General features: G+C 37.1%; 1 protein-coding gene across 2 annotated transcripts in view; it reads left to right on the top strand.

Annotated features, from left to right (window-relative positions):
- znf385b (zinc finger protein 385B) overlaps nt 1-16,382 on the top strand; it is a 183,688-nt gene that overhangs the window by 31,992 nt on the left and 135,314 nt on the right. Inside the window, exons 1-2 of one of the 2 annotated variants that reach the window (XM_051118303.1) lie at nt 2,701-2,813; nt 2,882-3,208. In XM_051118303.1, the coding sequence (XP_050974260.1) occupies nt 2,798-2,813; nt 2,882-3,208 (343 nt within the window). In that variant the 5' untranslated portion in view covers nt 2,701-2,797. Of the gene's footprint in view, nt 1-2,700; nt 2,814-2,881; nt 3,209-16,382 lie in introns of those variants that run through there. The other variant, XM_051118304.1, reaches the window with a different exon arrangement.

The raw sequence follows: 16,382 nt of genomic DNA, 5'->3' as shown, positions 1-16,382 counted from the left end.
GTAAATAAACTCTTTTTATTACACAATTTAAGTTTTTCTCAGAAATTTTTACGGAGTTTATAACTTACAATTCAGACTTTCTATCACAATTCTGAGAAAAAAGTTAGAATTTTGACATATAAGGTCACAATTGCAAGATAAAAGTCGGAATTATAAAATAAAGCTCACACTTACCTTTTTTTATTTTGTGGCAAAAAAAAAAAATGAAATTGAGAGACTTGCAAGATTTTATTTTCGACTCTGTTTAAATTTGATTAATCCAAAAGCATGTCTAATTAATTGAAATCATGAAACTTGCACAATTTAACAGCAATTTATTAAAAATAAATAAATAAATAAATTTAAAGGCCCTAATGAAATACTCCTTTTTTCTCTCTTAAATTCAGTTTTATTTTTACCAGATTCTGTATTTTCCATTTATTTTCTGGATTCTGGATTTAATAATCAATTTATTTTATAATTAATTTATTTTATAAAAAATTATTACTTTTTTCAGAAATACTACATTTTTCTTGTAAATAAATTCTTTTATCACACAATTCAAGTTTTTTTCAAATTTTTCTTGCGATTTTGAGTTTATAACCTACAATTCAGACTTTTCGTCACAGTTTTGAGAAAAAAAGAGAGAGTTTCAGAAGTGTGACATGTAAACTTAGATATTATATCTCGTAAGTCAGAATTGTGAGTTAAAAAGTGATAGATAAAAAGTTGCAATTACTATTTTCTGTGGTGGAAACAGGCTTCCGTACTTTCCAAATTGACAAATGAACCAGAATTAAAATGAGCAGTCATTTTCATACTTTTTTAAAAATGTTTATTGTGGAATAATGCATAAATACTATACTACAGTGCATATTGTGGAGTAGGTTTGCATTCCAAGTGTTTGCACATTGATGTGAGATGGTTGGTGTTGGAGATGATACTGGAGAAAAGTAGAGAACTCTGGCTGGTTGATTAGTTGACCGCTAAATGAACAGATGTGTCTGTGATATGAACTGAGCATCACAGGCGGCTTACTTCCTCCAAACCCCAGGACACAACCCGCGCAACATATCTGGAAACCCTGCCTGCGAATACAGGTCAACAAAAACCACTGCAGCTTCTCTCTCTTTTTTTTTTTTTCTCACTGGCCTCATTTCCACCACAAAGTAGAGCAAAGCTCAAGCTTAAGTAATAGCAGGGAGTTAGAGAAATAGATTCACAACACTGAAAGAAAGTGATTAACATCAGGGATTTCCACTTACAGTTTTTCTTTCTCTGAATACAATAGATTCTTGAGAAAGTGCGAAGGAATGGAGGAGAGCTGAAGGGCCCGAGAGGCAGGGGAAGTTAGAGGAAGTTTATCTGCAGGGATTAGAGTGTGCAGCTGCCCGCAGAGATTACTGAGACAGTGTCAGGAGGATTATTGGACAGAGACCCAAACATGGACTCCATGTGTGCAGCATTTATACTTGCATCCGTGTCTGGGTAATTTCACCCTAAAATCAACAGGAAGAAACAAGAAATTTTATTTTGCTTAAATACAAATTATACAAAGGGGTTCAGTGCCTTGCTCAAGGGACTCACCTCAGTCGTGGTATTGAGGGATTCGAACCCGCAACCTTTTGGTTACAAGCCCGACTCCCTAACCATTATGTGTATATATGAAATAAAATCTGCCTGCTTGTCTAGAATACTCATTCCTCATATATATATATATATATATATTTATATAAAATCTAGTAATCTAGAGTAATCTAGACAGAACATTATGTAATATGTATTATTATGGTAATATGATAATAATAATAATGTAATAATATATAATAATGCATTTGAAAATACTTGAGTTTGACATCTTGGTGTACATCATATTTGTACATCATACAATTTGTTGCATTGCCTTTCATTTATGTTCTAAAGTCATTTTACTGTCAGTTACATATGTACTGAAATTACAAAAAGACTCAATATGCAAAACTCAGCAACCTGGAAATGATTTCCCAATGCAAAATGCAGTTTTTTCTTTTTGATTTTGAGATGACATGTAGACATGTTTTCATAAGATTCACCTGGCTGAGCTTAGCAGCAATTTATCTCTTCTCACACTCATGTACACACGCATACGTGCGCACAGCAATGGATATTTCATCCCCAGCATGCTCTCAAAAGTACAGCTGACTCAATTGGTATCTTTATGCTCCTTTATCCTCTATCATCCAGCAAAGGAAGCCTCCAGCCGTGGCATTAGTGCAGACTGGGTAGACATGTAGTTTTTGCAATTTTCAGATTAAAGAGATCACCGTTTCCCAGAGCGCATCACTCCCCTTTTCCAGTTATCCATTACGCCGGCCATTCAATTGTAGTGCTTGAGAGGTCGAGGCTCAGGAGGGAGGTTTTATGTAATTTATTCAATCTTACAGACCCCTAGAAACACAATAGTGAGTTTGGCGTCTGCTGCCACTGACAGGAATAAGCCCTTCGTTGCTGCACGTGGCCCCCTGGGCCGACTTTCTTCACGTTGGTTGTGTAAGAACCGTAGGCATGAGGTATGCAAGTCGGGTCTCTTACCAAAGGCAACAGATGGGAACAGGAGGTCAGTTCGTAGCTCTGTGCCCGTTCCACAAGTGGGGAAGCTTGGCTTGAGCGTGCGGAGGGGAGGAGTCAGAGCTCAGGGAGATGAGAACATTCAGCCACCCGTGTAGCCCACACAAGCGCTCCAGACATCCGCACTCACACACGTTTGCGGTTCTCTACCTTGGTGGTTTTAGGATGTAAACTCTCCCCACCTGGTTTTCAGAAAGCTGTCTGTGGGGTGATGCAGAATTCAGAAGGTGAGTCATCACCAGACCTAGTTTGGATTAAACACTTACCGTTTTTCAACCCCTTTGTTGTCCCGCAGGTATGAAGACCCCCTTGAGCCCCACCCAACTGATTGAAAATGGACAGCTGTGCTTCACCATCCCAGGCTGCGTGGAGGTAAAGGAACCCAGTGATACCAACTCTGACATGCAGCTCCAACAAGAGAAGAAAAAGCTGCTCTACTCGCTCTGCGAAGTCTGCAACATCCAGTTGCACTCCGCCGCGCAGGCCCAGGTCCACTACAATGGAAAGTCTCACCTCAAGAGGGTCAAACAGTTGAATAATGGAGAGCTGCCCGCGGCGAGCATCAGCTCGGCTCCCGCTCCTCTGCACGCTCTCAGCAGCAGCGGCGGCGGCAGCAGTCAAGGTAAGACCTCCGTAACCCAGAGGATAAAATGCTCAGATGCTTTGAGATGACGTGCTTTTTTCGTGCAGGCGTAAACAGCTCTGACGGTAATGCGCCCTGAGTTAGCGTTTGACTCAGAGGGCCCGACTTGTCATTTCATGTGGCATTTTTAAAGAGTTGTTCTTATTAAAGTCATAGTTCACCTAGAAATGAATATTCTGTCATCTTTCCTTACCCTTACAGCATTTCCAAATCTGTTTGATTTTATTTCTTTTGTGACCGAGAATTTTTTTAAAGAATATCCTGGCAAGTTTTATGGATGTCGAACTCCGAAATGACAAAAGGCCATCATAGAAAGGGTCATGGATGTTGTCTATTTCTACATGTTCACTGTTATTTCAGGGTATCTTAAGTCAAATGATTCCCTCTTGTACAGAACAGATCGAAATTTAAAGGATTAGTTCACTTCCAGAACAAAAATTTACAGGTAATTTACTCACCCCCTTGTCATCCAAGATGTTCATGTCTTGCTTTCTTCAGTCAAATTATGTTTTTTGAGGAAAACATTCCAGGATTTTTCTCCATATAGTGGACTTCAGTGGTGCCCACGAGTTTGAACTTCCAAAATGCAGCTTCAAAGGGCTCTAAATGATCCCAGCCGAGGAAGAAGGGTCTTATCTAGCAAAACAATCGGTCATTTTTATAAATAATGTAATATATGTACATGTTTTAACCACAAATGCTCGTCCTGTCTAGCTCTGCGTTGCGCATACGTACTGTGTGCACTCCTTCCGTTCAAGACAGTTAGGGTAGGTCGAAAAACTCTCATTTTCTCCTCCAAGTTTAAAATCGTCCTACATCACTGCAGAAGTACCGACCCAGTGTTTACAAAGTGAATGTGCAAAGAAGGTCAAACGCCCTTTACAGATGAAGGTAAAACAGTATTGTAGGACGATTTTTAAGTTAGAGGAGACAATGAGATGTCTTGGGAGTGCACAGAGTACACATGCGCAACGCAGAGCTAGACGGGACACGCATTTGAGGTTAAAAAGTGTAAAAATATTAATTTATTAATGAAAATGACAGATCGTTTCGCTAAGTAAGACCCTTCTTCCTCGGCTGGGACCGTTTAGAGCACTTTAAAGCTGCATTTAAACTGCACTTTGGAAGTTCAAAATCACGGGCACCATTGAAGTCCACTATATAGAGAAAAATTCTGAAATGCTTTCCTCAAAAACATAATTTCTTTATGACTGAAGAAAGAAAGACATGAACAAGACATGACAAGGAATATTTCTGGGCCTAACTGGTATAAACTAGTGTTTTCCTTGATACCTCACCAAGCCCAATTACCAGCACTTGATTTAGGCACATCAAGCATGCTGCATGCTTATTGGCTCATTGAAACTGGTGAGATTTAACCCTTTAGGTATCGATGTTTGGTACCGAACAACAGGATATTTTTGGATACTCGATCAAGGCAATTCAGTAGGTGCCTAATATGTATCAAATTTGATACCCAGCCCTAGTAGCATCAGAACTTGCAACCATAGTTGCTTTTGGAAAACAACCCTGAGTGATTTGTTCTCAAGTTTAGATCTCAAACTTGAACTCACTGACTCAATTATGTGGTCAGAAATATTAAAGTAACAGCTCACTGAATTATTAGTGGAAACAACTATTTGTCTGTCTTCAGAAGACTTAGAATATAACGTACAAGTTGTGATTTCGGTGTAACTTTTATGATGCCTTTTTTGTCATTTTACAGTCTCACTCCTCATTACGTTCATTGTAGTGAAAACAGTGGCCAGGGTACTGCTTTTATTTTATGTAAGAAAGGCCATAGAGGTTTAGAACATTAATAAATAAGGCAACCTTTCATTTCTAAGTAAACTATTCCTTCAATTATTTTTGACCATATGTGACCATGGACCACAAAACCAGTCTTAAGTAGCATGGGTATAATTTTTCTTTTATGCCAAAAATCATTAGGATATATAAGTTTAATCAGGTTCAATGAAGATATGTTGTAAATTTTATACCGTAAATATCTCAAAACTTAATTTTTGATTAGCTATATGCATTGTTAAGAACTTCATTTGGACAACTTTAAAGAAGATTTTCTTAATATTTCGATTTTTTTGCACTCTCAGATTCCGGATTTTCAAATAGTTATATCTTGACCAAATATTGTCCTATCCTAACAAACCATACATCAATAGATAGATTGTAATTCAGCTTTTATGTATAAATCTCAAAAAATTTACACTTATGGCTGGTTTTGTGGTCCAGGGTCACATATTAGGTGCCTTCCATAGGCCATACGGGCCTTTCTGTAGCATTTTTGTTGTGAACCCTGGTTAATTTCTGACCCTGTAAATATCAGAACCGAGATGTGCACATCATATTTGTAACATCTTAGGTGTCTCTGCCAAATAATGTCAGTTTTTTTCCTGATGTATGCTTCTCACATGGGCCTTCAAGGATAACTTGTCTCTTTAACAGGCCTGTGGTGGTGCTGGCATGTGTTACTGGTGCGAATGGCAGCACCTGCACTTGACCAGTAAGTGACAATTTATCAGTGTGTTCACAGTCTAGTTGGTGGGTGGAACAAAGCTATTTGCACTGTTGAGTCTAAAGATGAACCTGTATTAACAGCTCATTCAGTTTACGAGCAGGATCCACATGCAGACCAGGTTACCCTTATATTTAAACACACATGCTCTTGTTTTGCATGTTACCTGGGAAACTGTTTGAGTTGCACTGGTGCAAGATGAGCAGAGGAACGTGAGAAGTTGCTACTGGACTGGCAGGCGAGACTGTTGCTGCCAGCGTTGTGTCAGAACGGTGGTGACCAAGCTTTCATTAGATTGGTGGAAAAGTAGCATAAAGGCTACAGACATTAGACAGACTGTGTTGGAGTCCATGGGAAAACTGTTGCCTCTTTTGAAGGGGCAGCCAGAGCAAAATGGAAATTTTTATTCAGTTTAAAGAGCTTATTGCACTATTAGAAAGTCTACTATGTCAGAGCGAGTTTCGTGACTTTATGATTGCTGGTAAAATAATCTGGGTGCTTTCCCTCATGAAGAATCCCAGATACGATTTTTTTTTCCCACCATGATGTAACTCTACTATTAAAAGATGTAAAAGATGTATGTCATAATATTTGGCTGGTGGTGGTAGAACCTACTTGTGAAAAATCTGATATTAAAAATTGTGGATGAGTTTAGACACTTATCCGTTTCTGTGAATTTTTTTTATTTTTTTATTTTTTTTAAATTGTAATAGTTAGAATGGCCAAGGATCATCAATCTCTATGTAAAACTGATTGTGCAGACCAAACCGTAAGTTGCAGAGACTTGGAGGGATGGTAGTACACACACCGCCAACAACGTTGCCAAGGCTTGCCCCAGTCGGCCTGACGGGGGCGCTACAGCGATCAAAAGTACGAAATCGCTTGTAACTCCTAAACTGTCAGTCGTAGGCTCAAGTGTCTTATGTCATTGACTCGCGCCGGACAAAACATCTTTCGGGTATTTTGAAATTTTTTAAAAACCTACTTTTGCCAACTACTTGGTTTTTCACTCGATCGGAGCCTAAACCAGTGCTGAAAGATTTTCTGTAGGGTGAATATCAATAATTATCCAAAAAAAAAAAAACTGAACTCTTGACTCACCGTCGCAAAGGGACGCCAAAACGTTCGAAAGGGGTGGGGACACTTTTAGTAAAACGCCTATAACTCAATCTGACGTCACAGGTACAAAATTCATGGAGTTTGGCCACTTGGTGGTGCTATAAGAAGGAAATACCTTAAAAATGGCTATAACTACGCAACTATTTATCCTGTCAATTTTAAAATAGCTGTGGACAGATATGGTCCAAAGTGCCACAAGCGTCTTTAATAGATTTGAGATAGATTTACATATCTTAAAAAAATATGGCCGCCATTTGCATATGAAGTTTGAGCACCTTTTAGACAAGGTTAACAGAGGCTGATCAGTACGAAACACAGTGGGCCTGTTTGACACATGGCCACAAAGATCTGTGAGCAATTTTTAAGAAACCGGGCCACGGGGGGGGCGATATTGCATTTTTCAAGGGCGTAAATGGTTGTACACTGTGCGGTTTTTCGCAAATACATGCGATATTTGGATCACATGATAGAACTCCTCAGTCCGGACAGCTTTGCCACTGCTGTCAATTAAATCGTTTGTTAAAGAAGTCCACTTCCAAAATAAAGATTCACATAAAATGTACTCACCCCTTGTCATCCACGATGTTCGTGTCTTTCTTTCTTCAGTTGCAAAGAAATTGTTTTTTGAGGAAAACATTTCTGCATTTTTCTTCATATAATAGACTGCTATGGTGCCAGATTTTGAACTTCCAAAATGCAGTTTAAATGCAGCTTCAAACGATCCCAAATGCGGTTGTAAACGATCCCAGAAGGGTCTTATCAAGCGAAATGTTTTAATCTCAAACGCTCGTGTTGCCTTTCTCTCCATGAACTCTGTGTGTTCTGGCTCAAGATAGTTAGGGTATGTTGAAAAGCTCCAATCGTATTTTCTCCCTCAACTTCAAAAATCATTTCAAAATCATCCTACATCGCTGCCGAAGTACCGACCCAGTCTTTGCAAAGTGAACATGCAAAGAAGATCAAACACCCTTAACAAAAAGGTAAAACAGCGACATAGGGTGATTTTGAAGTTGAGGGAGAACATGAGATGGGAATTTTTCGACATACCCTAATTGTCATGAACCGGAAAAAAACAGTCCAGGCAGAGTAAGACAAGACAAGCATTTGGCATTAAAAAGTATATAAATTGTATTATTTTTATTAAAATAACCAAAGTAATAGTACCATAGCACCATAGCAGTCCATTATATTGAGAAAAATGTTCAAATGTTTTCCTCAAAAACCATAATTTCTTTACGACTGAAGAAAGAAAGACATGAACATCGTGGATGACAAGGGGGGTGAGTACACTATTTGTAAATTGTTTCTCTGAAAGTGGACTTCTTTAAATGATCAAGAAGATGTAAAAAAAAAAACATGATTTTTCACTCAGTCTGGAAAAAAACACTGTGGTACAATTTTCTGGACTCTTTAGGTCAACACTTATCAAAAAATGTTCCAATTTACCCTTTGGGAAGCTATAACAGGGTCGTTTAGAAAAGGGGCCTGTTCTAAATTTACCCCAAATCTTATAAAGCAAAAAAGAAAACACTGTACAAAACCTGCTGAGCACATACGACAGGTGATCCTAAACAAGCATGCAAAATTTTAAGGAGATTGGACCACAGTTGCCGCTATAACAGTCATAAACAATAAAAAAAACATAATAATTCTATGGTAAATTACCAAAAATTTGCCAAAAATGCGTAATTGATTTAGGTGGTTACAGGCTTGCTAAATAATATCTTTTTTCATATGTGCTTAAATGCCTTAAATGCCTTAGTTGTTCAGTTCAGTTCTATACAGACTGTGCAGATTTAAAATGCACGTGTCACGACCTGAATTTTCCCATAGTGAATTTGGTTTTGAAACTCATAACATAATGTAAGTGCATAGTTTGTAAGTGTCATCAAGTTTTTCATGTGTTTGTCAGCTTATACATTTGGCTGGTGTTTTGTACGTCAGCCCACATGTGCATCACTGTGAGACTGTGAGTGTAATTATATATTTATTTATTTATTTTTAACTGTATGAGTGTGTGAAAAGCAGAGGTGATGTTTGATTTACCCCGCACAGCTGCTGCTCCTGCAGGGGTGTCTGGGAGTGAAAGCTCACGTGTTTTCATCTTTTTCTCTCAGTAGGAACGTCTCTGATGCTCTATGGAGCTTCAATAAACAGCAATAAGAGCTGCAGGGGCTGGTGCATTTGAGCAGTCATCTGTAAACACCTCAACTGCCATTTAAAAGAATAGGTTGGCTAGGGCTAGGCCAAAGAGCCAAAGAAATTTTCACATTTACGCAGTATTTTTTCTTTTTTTTGCACATTTATAATATTTGATATATATTCCCGTATGTTTTTTTTTTCATTGTCATAATACACCTTTAAAATTATTTACATACAAGTAGATTTTTAATGTTTTTTTTTTTTAAAGAATTCTCTTCTGCTCACCAAGCCAGCATTTGATCTAAAATACAGAAAAAGCAGCAACACTGTGAAATATTTTTGTTATTTAAAATAACTGTTTTCCATTTGAATATATTTTAAAATGTAATTTATTCCTGGGATCAAAACTAAATTTTCATCATTCTTCAGAAATCATTTTAATATGCTGATTTGCTGTTCAAGAAATATTCATTATTATTATTATTATTAAATATAATATATTTAAAACAGTACATTTTTTGCAGGATTCTTTGATGAATAGAAAGATCCAAAGATCAGCATTTATCTGAAATTAAAAGCTTTTGTAACATCATAGAAATTAATACTTTTATTTAGCAAGGATGCTTTAAATTGATCAAAAGTGATGATAAAGACATTTATAATGTTACAATAGATTTCTAATTCAGATAAATGCGTTTTTTTTTTTTTAACTTTTTATTCATCAAAGAAACCTGAAAAAAAAAAAACATTCAGCATAATAATAATAATAATAATAATAATAATAATAATATTTGTTTGGAGCAGCAAATCAGAATATTAGAATTATTTCTGAAGGATCATGTGACTGGAGTAATGATGCTAAGAATTCAGCTTTGAAATCACAAGAATAAATTACCTTTTAAAATATATTCAAATAGAAAACCATTATTTTAAATAGTAAAAATATTTTACATTTTTTACTGTTTTTGCTGTACTTTGGATCAAATAAATGCAGGCTTGGTGAACACCAACAGTAAGAATTTAAAAAATCTTACTGTTCAAAAACTTTTGACTGGTAGTGTATATTTATATTTTGTGCTATATTTTATTGCATAAAATATTACATAATTTTTCTATCATGCACAAATTCACGTTGAATTTAATGTGAATATCTGAAATTCTAAATTGTCTGGAAAATAATGTACTTGTCATAAACATCTCATGTGCATTCAGGTTACACTTAAAAATTCTAAATTAAACTAAAATTAAAAGAATTTTATCTATGTATGTATGTGTGTATCTATCTATCTATCTATCTATCTATCATTATTAATTATATATATATATATATATATTATTGTTTTTATAAACATTAACGTTCTGCTCACTTTATCTGTTGTATAGATTTTGTGTTTGTAAAGTGAATTCTCATTCAAATGAATTCATTAAGCGTTTGTGTTTGTGATTGAGGCCGTTTGAGTTGGACAGTGGCTCGCGCTGCAGGCGGTGTCAGTGGCTCTGAATCTTTAAGCAGGCTGCTCATTATTTGCTGTAGTCTGAGCCGGACATATGTAATTACAGCAGGGAGGATGTGCTGTGCTTTACCGCGGTGTCCTGTAGACTGACAGTAGATCAGCACTGTTCAAAGCTGTGGAAAAAAAGCTGTGCTCGCCTCACTCCTCACATCTGTGCGCTGACTTTGATGGATTATTGAGAGCATTTCTGCCAACGTGGCACTTCATTTACTTAGTATATGAGTACGTTTCTATAATCAATGTGTGTGAAACCGCATACGTGTGTGTGTGACTGTAGACCTACAGTACCTGTGTACATCCTTGTTGTGGTCAGAGCAGCAGTGACCACTAGATGGCAGTGCTTTCATCTTAAAAAAAGGACATTTTCATCATTATGGCTTGTTCATTGCAAGTAAATGTGATCTATTTTTAACTTTAAAGATTAATGGTGTTTGTAAACATAATTTAAAAAAGTCAGACTTTGACAAGTCTGGCAGACGCATATTTCCAAGTCCTGTTCCCTTTACACTATTGATAAAGTGGCCAAAGAACATTATGACTAATGACATGAATAAACCAGACAAATTCATTCCTCCTGTTCTTTGAGTCATCACGGTTCACGCCTGTCTGCTCTGATTCTCTCTGAAGTACCTCAGATTAAAACAAACATAAGCTACATTCACAGCACAGATGAGTGTGGCTCAAAAGTATTTTTTTTTTCTATCACATGCGTCATAGTGTTTTTTTGTCTGATTATAATGTTACCAGCAAAAACACTGCCAGACATAAAGTGTGTAAAAAATTATACCTTTAAGGTTACAGCCACTTGTCACTGGGGCAGTACCATTTTAGAGACCTTATTTACCTTATTTACCCCTTAAAGGTAAATGGAGTAGAGTACTATGAGCCTTTTAGGGTTAAATAAGATGCAAAGATGCCCTTTTAACAAGCTGTTGTACCCCATAAGATTCATGTTTTGCACTTTTGCTTTTTTTTTTCAGAGATTGAATCTGACCTTTTCATTTCTGATTTGTCCACTGTCATGTCTGGAAATAAATTGAAAATGCATGCTCACCAAGACTGCATTTATTAGATCACCAAAAAAACAAATGTTTACTATTACTTTGATTTAGTATTTTAAAATCTAATTTATTCCTGTAATGGCAAAGCTACATTTTCCCCATCCATTACTCAGAAATTACTTTAGAAATCGTTTTAATATGCTGATTTGTCCCATCTTTCCTAGTTTTGATCATCTAGTCTGCTCTGTTGATGTTGTGCATGACTCCATAGAATGCATTATTCAAATTTTACCCTTTTTTACCTTCCGCCCTCATAATTAATCAACATGCAATATGATGCCAGCCTTCACTGCGCATCAGCTTCACAGGCAGTGCCTCCTTTTATTTGTTTACTTCTTATGAAAAAGCCAGTGTAAGGTCTTTAATGCATGCGGGTCAGTTTATGAACAAACCTGTGTCTGCATGGACCACATTTAAAGAGAGCAACCACACAAAAAACGGCAGATTTGAGATGTTTTCTTTGCTCAGGAGAGTTTTTTTTGTAAATGAACTCATTAGTGAAACGGCTTGAATTATGCAGCGTGTTGATGAATAAATGTCATAAATCATTTGGCGAGTCGTCTGCCGTCTGGTGAAATGTGGTCGCCTCATGGTGATGTAGTTTCAGTTGATGAGTCATGACGTGTGCGTGAGGTACGACCATCGCCAGAATGAAACTTTAATGGTTTTCGTTGAAAGATTTATACTATTTAGAGCAGCAGGGGTGTGAGGTGGCGTTCTCACATCATGTCCTGAACGCGGCCCTCATCTCAACCTGGGAAAATTAGTCTCTTAGAGCGGAGCTGTGAGAGCATGTTGCCCTGTGGGCTTCCCTTGTGAATGTGTACTTCAAACACATAGTCACCTTTACACCTGCCATTAACATGCATCTCGTATCCAGATTGTATGTGGGTATTCTTTAGCTGGATTACAGTTATACCTTAGAATCCAAGACGTCTCCAGTGTGATCGGATGGAGCTCTGATCTTAGTTACCAGCACAAAATAAAAAAGGCTTCTTGTTCTTCTTTTTAACCTTCTTCTTGCATTTTTCTTTTTCTTCTTTTTGTCTGCTTTTTAAATCTTTTTACCCTTCTTTTCTTTTAAACTTCTTCACGTTCTTCTTTTTCTTCACATTCTTCTTTTTCCTCTTCTTTTTCTTAACCACCTTATTTTCTTCTTCTTCTTCTTCAACCCCTTCTTCTCTTCTTCCTCCTCCTTCTTCTCCTTCTTCTTCTTCAGATTCTTCACCTTCTGAAGTTTTCTTCTTCTTCTTTACCAGTCTTTTTTCTTAACCTTTTTCTTGATCTTAACCTCCTCCTCCAAGACATTCTCCTTCTTCTTTGCTGTATTTTTTGCTGTATTTTCTACTTATTCACTGTTTTCACCGTCTTTCTAACCTCCTCCTCCTTCTTCTTCTTCTTCTTCTTCTTCTTCTTCTTCTTCTTCTTCTTCTTCTTCTTTGTCTTCTTCTTATTATTATTCAGATTCTTCTTATTCTCCAGTTTCTTTACCTTCTTCTTAACATTTTCTTCTTCTTCTTTACCAGTCATTTTTTCTTAACTTTCTTCTTCTTGATCTTAACCTCTTCCTCCAAGACCTTCTCCCCCTTCTTCTTCTTCTTCTTTCTCCAGTTTCTTCACCTTCTTCTTCTTAAGTTTTCTTCTTCTTTACCAGTCTTTTTCTTAAACTACTTCTTGATCTTAACCTCCTCCTCCAAGACCCTCTCTTCTTCTTTTCTTTTTCTCCTTTTTCTTCTTCTTCTTCTTCTTCTTCTTCTTCAGTTTTCACCTTCTTTCCAACTTCCTACTCCTTCTTCTTCTCCTCCAGTTTTTTTCACCTTCTTCTTCTTAACATTTTTCTTCTTCTTTACCAGTCTTTTTTCTTAACCTTATTCTTCTTGATCTTATCCTCCTCCTCCTCCTCCTCCTCCAAGACCATCTCTTCTTCTTCTTCTTCAGATTCTTCACCTTCTTCTTCTTAACAATTTCCTTTTCCTTCTTCACCAGTCTTTTTTCTTAACCACCTTCTTTTTTATCTTAACCTCCTCCTCCTACACGACCTTCTCCTTTTACTCTTCTTCTTCCTTCTCCTCCTCCTCCTCCTTCTTCTTCATTGTTTTCACCTTTTTTTTAACTTCCTCCTCCTCCTTCACCTCCTTCTTCTTCTTCAGATTCTTCACCTTCTTCTTAACAATTTTCTTCTTTTTCTTTACCAGTCTTTTGCTTAATCTTCTTCTTCTTGATCTTAACCTCTTCTTCCTCTACCACCTTCTCCTCCTCCTCCTTTTTCATCCTCTACACTGTTATCACCTTCTTTCTTACTTCCTGCTCCACCTCCTTCTTCTTATTCAGCTTCTTCTTCGTTAGATTCTTCTTATTCTCCTATTTCTTCACTTTCTTCTTCATAACAATTTTCTTCTTCTTCTTTACCAGTCTTTTTATCTTAACCTCCTCCTCCTCCTACACGACCTTCTCCTTTGCTTCTTCTTGCACCTCCTCCTCCTTCTCCTCCTTCTTCTTCTTCTTTTTCTTCTTCTTCTTCATTTTCACCTTCTTTCTAACTTTCTCTTCCTCCTCCTTTTTCTTCTTCTTCTTCCTCCTCCTCCTTCTTCTTCATTGTTTTCACCTTCTTTCTAACTTCCTCCTCCTCCTCCTTCACCTTCTTCTTCTTCAGATTCTTTACCTTCTTCTTAACAATTTTCTTTTTTCTTTACCAGTCTTTTTCTTAATCTTCTTCTTCTTGATCTTAACCTCCTCCTTCTCTACCACCTTCTCCTCTTCCTTCTCCTCCTCCTCCTTCTTCTTCATCTTCTTCACAGTTTTTCCCCTTCTTTCTAACTTCCTCCTCCTCCTCCTTCTTCTTCTTCAGATTCTTCTTATTCTCCAGTTTCTTCACCTTCTTCTTCTTAACAATTTTCTTCTTCTTTACCAGTCTTTTTTCTTAACCTTCTTCTTCTTGATCTTAACCACTTCCTCCTTCTCCAAGACCTTCTTCTTCTTTTTCTTCTTCTTCATCCCTTCTTCTTTCTTGACACCCTCTTATCCTTTCTTCTTCTTCTTCTTCTTATTCTTCTTCTTCTTCGCTGTTTTCATCTTCTTTCTAAGTCCTTTTTTTTTTAAACCTTTTTCTTCTTGATCTTAACCTCCTCCTCCTCCACCACCTTCACATCTTCTTCCTCCCCCTCTTCCTCCTCCTTCTTCATCTACATTTGAATTCAGTGGTCAGGCACATATGATTGTGAAGCATGCCAGGTGTAGAGTAGGCCATATATGTGCTGTGATGGGAGAAAAAAAATGCATCCTGTTGCACAAAAAACCATCTCCTGTTTGAGCAAGAAAAATTATGCAAATGTTCAGATCCAATTTTCCATGTGAGTGCTACGCTGCACGGACGATTTGCTATTCAAACGCCATCAAACGTGTTTCTGTCGAATAGACAGAGGGAGAGACAACCCACCCAACGGGCGTTTGATGAGTCTAGGACGGCCAGCACACGCCTCCCAGCAGATGGCCTGTCCTTCCCGTCGGCCTGTTTTCCATGTGGGTTTACATTTGTCCGTGTGTCCGTAAACGAACTCCCCCCCGTCCAGCTCCTTTAGATTAACCTTCAAAATATATCCTGGAGAGAAACTGTTTGGGTCACACACACAGCATGACAAGTTATTCATGGCTGTGATGTTGTTGGGAGCGTGTGTGCAGCATGAATTTCTTGCTTTCTGTTTGTTTATATGCAGCAGGCACCTTATCTTCATTTGCCTCTCTGACCTGCCGTTCTGCATTGTAAAATAAGTAGCCTGGGATTAGTTTGGTGTGGGTTTTTCTTTGAATATGCCGTGCCTTGTTCTTGAAAACAGCCTTTACTCGCCGTTTGAAGTTGAAAAATGGGCCCATATGTTTGGAGGTAAACAAAAGATATTTGAATTATTTTTCATTGTTGTTTATGTTCTCGTTTCCTCTTTCTTCCGAAGCATGAGCTCATCATTATGCAAAAAGCATGTTTTGGAGAGAGATGCTGCTGCTTTGTGTGACCACAAAGCATCTAAACATCTTAAAGCACCATTTCACAAACCAAGGGCTGGAAAAAATGCTGACAAAAGTCTGGAAATCTGGAATGGTTAATGGTGCTGGGTAATGTTTTTAACACTTAAAGCATTCAAAATCTTGCTGGACTGACATGATAGAGCTAGATCACTTCAATTATAATCAACTGAACTGTCTGCAGTGGCCAATGGGGACAGATCAGTAGACAGACACCTGGTTCTTTTTATTTTGTTATGCTGCACAGCTACTCTAGACACTTCACTTTGATCCCCCCACCAAAATAAGAAAGTCAGCTGGTCATTATTGCAAAATAAACTCAGAAGGGTTTATTTAGCAGTAATGACCAGCTGACTTGAGTTTCCTTGCTTATTATACAGTTCCTTGCCAAATACATACATAAATAGACAAGAAATATTGACTTGACCTGAAAGGAGTGTAAAGGGATTCCAGAAAGCAGAGCAGTGGCACGTTTTGAATTGATTTAATGAATTGATATGATTTTATTTATTTATTTATTTATTTATTTATTTTTATTACCAGGAAATTAATTCTTATTCTGTATAAAAGAAATTGATCGTATTTATTTATTTATTTATTTATTTATTCATTTATTTATTTCTTCTTATTCTATAGAAACGATATTTATTAAGTGATACATATAACATACACACTCACACACACACACGCACACACACACACATATATATATATATATATATATTCTTATTCTATATAAAAGAAATTGATCTTATTTATTTATTTAT

The sequence above is a fragment of the Labeo rohita genome, chromosome 9 (assembly GCF_022985175.1).
Source record: "Labeo rohita strain BAU-BD-2019 chromosome 9, IGBB_LRoh.1.0, whole genome shotgun sequence".
Lineage (NCBI taxonomy): Eukaryota > Metazoa > Chordata > Actinopteri > Cypriniformes > Cyprinidae > Labeo > Labeo rohita.
The sequence above is the reverse complement of the archived record's forward strand: the minus strand, read 5'-3'. Positions and strand labels throughout refer to the sequence as shown.